Source organism: Bos taurus, chromosome 5, assembly GCF_002263795.3.
Source record: "Bos taurus isolate L1 Dominette 01449 registration number 42190680 breed Hereford chromosome 5, ARS-UCD2.0, whole genome shotgun sequence".
Lineage (NCBI taxonomy): Eukaryota > Metazoa > Chordata > Mammalia > Artiodactyla > Bovidae > Bos > Bos taurus.
The window spans coordinates 98591864-98598228 of NC_037332.1; the positions used below are offsets into that span (position 1 = coordinate 98591864).

Sequence of the window (6365 nt, forward strand, 5' to 3'; positions counted from 1 at the left end):
GCTCCACAATATTGTGTTGGTTTCTGCCATGCATCAGCATGAATCAGCCATAGGTATACATGTGTTTTCTCCTTCTTGAACTTTGCTTCCAGCTCCCATTAAAATCTCAAATTCAAAATATCTTAGTTTTCCTAGACACATTTGTTTTCAAATATCCACTCACTCCCTGGTGGTGGTAGTAGTAAAAGAATCTGCCTGCCAATGCAGGAGATTCAAGAGACATGGGTTCAGTCCCTGGGTTGGGATGATCCCCTGGAGTAAGGAATGGCAACCCACTCCCGTATTCTTGCCTGGAAAATCCCATGGACAGAGGAACCTGATGGGCTACAGTCCATGGTGTTGCAGAAAGTTGGACACAACTGAGCACACACAGACACACACACATTTTGAGAGCAAAATTCAGTGAATTTCCTATGAACTAAACCTAGATATAAAAAATATGATAGTTTATCTTAAAATTAAATGACAATTTTGTGCTTCCATCTATAATCAATCACACACTAAGAATGTGTGTGCGTGTGTATGTGTATGTACACGTGTGTTGATGCATATGTTTTTGTTATTATAAATTTTTTAGTTCCTTGTTAGAGAAAAAAGACATAGAAAGGTAAATTTGTTACAACTCAATACACGTTCAGTGGAATGTTTGAATATGTTTGTGCATATGTTGTACTTTGACTGCTTAATAAATTACCTAGATTTAATCACAGTAGCTAGAAATATGAAATAAGCAGGTGAGAGAACTTAGCTTGCTAATGGTGGTATTAAAATATGAAAGAAGATTGTATAGTGTATTATTGTATATATATATTTTCATTTCCATATGAAAATTCAATAAAAACAAAGTACTGTTTGAGGTAACTTTAGCCATAATTGTCAGAATGTAAGTAAAGGAAAAAAACAGCAAGTAAATCATTAGAGTATGTCAGTTTGATGTTGTTCTTGATGACGTAGTAGGTAAAGATAGTCTTTCATGCTAGCTCTGATGCTGAGAATGATTGAAGTACCTAATAGGAAAGATTGGCTAGTGTTCACCTGTCACAGTGAATTTTGCCACTTTGAAAACTGGATGATATCACATCTATCAGAGTTCTCCCTTTTCACTGCTGACAGCGTCATCACGAACTATGTCATTTAGTGATGCTTATAAATGTAACTTGGACAGTATCTAAGTAATTTCCTAAAGATTAACATTGTCTTAGCCTAGTGAAGAGAAAAATTTAAGTCAAATGAGTATATTTATAAATTAAATTTTTTAGTTTAAAATGTATTACTTGCACAAATTATTTCGTTTACTAAATTAAATTCCTTTAATAAAAAAGATAAAGTAAATGACCTTTACGAGCAAGCTCTTAACAGAGGGCTTTAGAGTGTATTCCAGTATTCTTGCCTGAAGAATTCCACGGACAGAGCACTACGGTCCATAGGGTCGCAAAGAGCTGGACATGACCGAAATGATTGAGCACACGTAGCATGCATATAGCATGGTGTCACTATCATTGATGTACTATAGTTTGCTCATGTGAACGGTGTTTTGAGATCAAGTTTTGTTCCTTGACTTTCCCCATAATGACAGAAGAGCTGTTTTCCGAGGAAAGTTACTCACATTATCTCTAGTAAATGAGGTTTTTGAGAAGCAAATATGATGTCAAAGACAAGAATATTAGTAATATATAGGGATATATCTAGCAAATGCTGATTACTATTATTATAATAATCAAAATGAAGATTATTCTGGTAAAAATAGTATGTTTCCTTTAAACTTCAATTACTGAGATTCACTTGTACGAGGTTTTTTTTTAATTTAAATTTATTTATTTTAATTATTATGAATTATTTTCAGTTGCCTACCTTCCTTCACCTAGACCAAGGTGAATTATTCTTACTTTTTACGTGTTTTCTTCTTTGGCTCTATAGTCAATTGAGGCTGCTGATTACACAGATGATGATAAAATTTCATTCCTAAAATCACAATTTTAATTCTGAAAAATGGCTCTTAGAAACTCGTACTTGGGGGTTTTCATGCTTTTTAAAATTATTTTAGGGAACTCAGAGGTGAAACTTTGGTAGAGTATCTTTCTTGATCACCATTTAAGTAAACCAAATTCTATTCTTTCACACATATTATAACAAAATATTACATCAGACATTACAATAAAAGAGGAAATAGTCACTCTTGTTGGCAGGAAAATCACATACTAAGTCATTTTAAAGGAATTGAAATGTTTTTCACAATGCTAGCTGAGGGCCAGTGTGATAATAGAAGCTGGCATTTATTGGAATGGAAAGGAAACCACAATAAAAACAGAAAAATACTTCAAAACTATTAGTTTTCAACCCATTAATCATCAGTAGTGGTATCTGGGATGGGAGTTTTTTTTCACTCAGAAGAAATGTGAAACATACAAGATAAGGACTCTATTTTTTTTAATCTATGAAATTCATAGTTGGCATTTGGGGAAATGCATTGATTGGAATAATGAACTGAAGCAACTGGGAAGACACTGGAAAATCAACTTCATTAACCTCATTCTCACTAGCTTACCCATAACTAGGATATGTTTCTTAATCTTAGTACTGATTGATTAATATCTACTTTGATGCTCTACGCAGAGCTACATAACACTGATCAAACTGGGAAAATAATATTCAATTTTGTGTAATGATCCACCACTTGAGTGTCTTGTTTGACATATGCCTCAGCATCTTCTCTTTCCTGAAGATAGCTACTTTTTCCCATCCTTTTATTCTGTGGTTAAAGTGGCAGCTTTTGTAATTTCAAGGCAGACTCAGAAAGTATTTCAATTTAGTTTCCTAAAATGAGAGCTAGATCTCATAGTGCATGGTTTCAGGAATAGAACTCAGTTCCTGGGTGACTAAAAATAGTAGCAATTGTCCAATGTTGCCCACTTACTCAGCTCTCCAATTCCACCCTTTATTCCACATGTAAAATTTACAAATAGATCCTGATTCTGTCTAAAAAAAGAAAGTTTCCAACACTATAGTAGATGTCTGTTTTGCATTACAAATCACCTCAAGATCCTAATGATTATCCTGATAATGTAGAGCATAATTATGATCAAGCTTGATCAAATTATTTAAGCTTTCACTGTGCATCCTCTGCACTGGGTTTCAAAATTTTCCTCACTAACAACAAAAGCTGATGAACACAAATTATGAAGAGGTAGACAGGGGAAATTTTGTAAAACGATGAGTCCTTATTTGCATCTGGTAAATGAGAATTCATATTTTACTTCAAAGTCACTTATGAAGTAATCTATCCCATAGTAGGGCACAAAGTATATGAAGAGAGCTAATTTGAGCTGCTAGGGAATAGCAGTGTTTTTCATCGAGATGTCATTGAGCTCTTCCAATATTATTGCCTGGTGCTTTTCTGCTTGACATTCATCACAGAGTTTGAAAGAAATAAGAACTTCACTGCACAACCAGAAATCAACTTCATAAAGAATTTAAGGTCAGAATATTGAAGGAATCGCGACAGTGACATTAGACTTGGATTTTTTAGACATGATAACTTTAGTATCGAGCATTATTTCCATTCTAATGGTGGCAGAATTTGTTCTGGGAAATTTTGTGAATGGTTTCATAGCACTGGTGAACTGCAATGACTGGCTCAGGAAACAAAAGGTCTCCTTAGCTGATGGGATTCTCACTGCTCTGGCAGTCTGCAGAATTGTTTTGCTCTGGACAATATTAATAAATTGGTATGCAACTATGTATAATCCAGCTCTATATAGTTTAAGAATTGTTATCCGTGTTGCCTGGACAGTAAGCAACCATTTTAGTAACTGGCTTGCTACTAGCCTCAGTATATTTTATTTGTTCAAGATAGCTAATTTCTCCAGCCTAATTTTTCTTCACCTGAAGTGGAGAGTTAAAAGTGTAGTTCTCATGATGATTTTGGGGACTTCAGTGATTTTGTTTTTTCAAGTTGCAGTGTTAAGTATAGATGAGACTATTCAGACAAGTGAATATGAAAGAAACATCACTGAGAAGACCAAATTAAGGGACATTTTACACCTTTCAAATATGACCCTGCTCACACTAACAAACTTCATACCCTTCACTATGTCTCTGGTATCTTTTCTGCTGCTAATCTTTTTCCTGTGGAAACATCTCAGGAAGATGCAGCTCAACGGCAAAAGATCCCAAGATCCCAGCACCAAGGTCCACATAAAAGCCATGCAAACTGTCATCTCCTTTCTTTTCCTGTTTGCCACTTACATGCTGACTGTAATTTTAACAATATGGAATTCTAATGAGCTGCAGAAGGAACTGGTCCAAATGCTTTTCCAGGCTCTTGCAATCACATATCCTTCAATACACTCATTTATCCTGATTTGGACAAACAGGAAATTAACACAGACCTTTCTGTCATTTCTGTGGCAGCCAAGATGCTGGCTAAAAGTAAAAGGAACTAGGTAGAGACATATATCTTCTTGCAGAAAATTAAAGGATAAAGTCTGTTACATTTTACATTTTCTTCTGCTTCTTGAAAAAATGTGTTATAATTGAGTAAATATCCAAAGGTTTACCTAGAAAAGTCTTTTACCCAAGCTAATAACAAAAAGTGTCTTTGTGTGTGTTTATGAAAGATATAAGAAAGATGATAAAATTGCATTCTTGCATTCTAAGTGACTTCATTCATGTCTGACTCATTGAGACCCTGTGGACTGTAGCCTGCCAGGCTCCTCTGTCTCTGGATTTTCCAGGCAAGAATACTGGAATGGATTGCCATTTCCTTCTCCAGGGGATCTTTCCAACCCACAGATTGAATCCTAGTCTCCTGCGTCTCCTGAAATGGCAAGTGGGTTCTTTACCATTAGCCCCATCTAGGAAGTCCTGATAACAATATTACCATACTGTTAACCAATATATTTCAGATAAGCATTCTAACTGTACAAAATATTATGTGAAATTCTTCAGAATTATGAAGCAATGTGTGTTTCACCTACATATTCTATGTTATCACCTTCTAATTGAAAAATTTATGATCTACAGTTATGAATTTTAAAGAACTGACAACTTAGGAATTCATCGTTATTTTCACTCTAGTACCATGGTGTGTTTAGATTCTATTGTTTGAGCTTCCAATCATTTGGATGGTAATGACCTTCAATTCTAGATCACACATTGAGGATATATAGTTGAGACAGATGTTACTCCATCATCACTTACTTCCATCCATCACTTACTTTATGGTTATTCGAGAGTAATTAGCAACATTGTTAGGAAAAGATGCCCACAATAAAATTCAAGAATAACAATCATATTTAGATAAATTTTACATATTTGTACAATCAACTCCATAAGGGACTATTATATTTAATACGCAGACAAAAAAGCTTAGAAAAAAATCAGTTCTGTTATATGGATGAATAAGAAAATATTAATTATGGCTTGTTTTCAGGGCTGGTATATTTCCACATGCACTAAGGAAAGTCACTTTTTACAATTTTGAACTAAGAACACATGTTGAAATGGAGATCTGATGTCAGATTATTCATTTTCCCCCTAAACCACCTGGGGCTTCCTCTGAAATGCTCATCATCTCTTCCATTTTGCTACCTAAAAATTCCTTTTAACCTTGAGACAAGAAGACACAGACCTTCCCTATCTTAAAAATACATTCCGTATAAGAAAAGTAAAAAATTTTGCTATATGACTGAATGGCTTTTTTGTATGTATTAAAGTCGTATCTATGCTGTCTATGTAATAATTATAGGAAATGTCTTCAAGATCTGTTTTATAACAATCTCATGGAAAATGATGAAATAGAAAAAGTGTGTTGACATGGTATTGATAACAATTTTCACTAGAGGAAAGAAGTGTATAATGTTGCTCAACAACTGAATTTACATGTCTACATTAATTCTTAGTTGTAAAATTATAACATGATCTAAACTTAAGGTAAATCATTTTCACAGTGCTTGTTCATTGTGACTTACTAATCCACACTGACTTATTCATTCTTTTTAATTATCTCTCTGTCCTAGGACAATGTAAACCCTACAATGTGGGAATCATGTCTATCCTGTTTCCTACCCTATCCTTGGACATAAAAAACAGGCTATAGAAGAGTTCATCCAAATGATATTCTAGTCACTAAATGGATGAATAAACTATGAGGGCTGAAAACCAATGAAAATGAAACCAATCACAAACTCTGCAGGTCGCATGGATTTCCTAGTTCTCTTTCCTCACCATTCAGTTGCCTCTACAAAATCTACACAGTCTCAATTCCAGTTTCTGAATTAAACTGAGTAGACAAACTGCTGCCACAAATAGGCTCTCATGCATAAAGTGGCTCAAACACAGTGCACATTTCATTTTGCCCTTTGAAG

At 34.5% G+C, this 6365-nt stretch overlaps 1 protein-coding gene across 1 annotated transcript; it reads left to right on the forward strand.

Moving 5' to 3' along the window:
- The first annotated feature begins 3528 nt into the window (after positions 1–3528).
- Positions 3529–4446, forward strand: LOC782957 (taste receptor, type 2, member 46). The gene has a single exon (XM_002687778.1). The coding sequence runs from the start codon at positions 3529–3531 to the stop codon at positions 4444–4446; it is 918 nt and encodes a 305-aa protein (XP_002687824.1).
- Positions 4447–6365: the final 1919 nt, after the last annotated feature.

Excerpts from the sequence above, each read along its gene's own strand:
- LOC782957 (XM_002687778.1), top strand. The coding sequence starts at position 3,529 with ATGATAACTTTAGTATCGAGCATTATTTCCATTCTAATGGTGGCAGAA.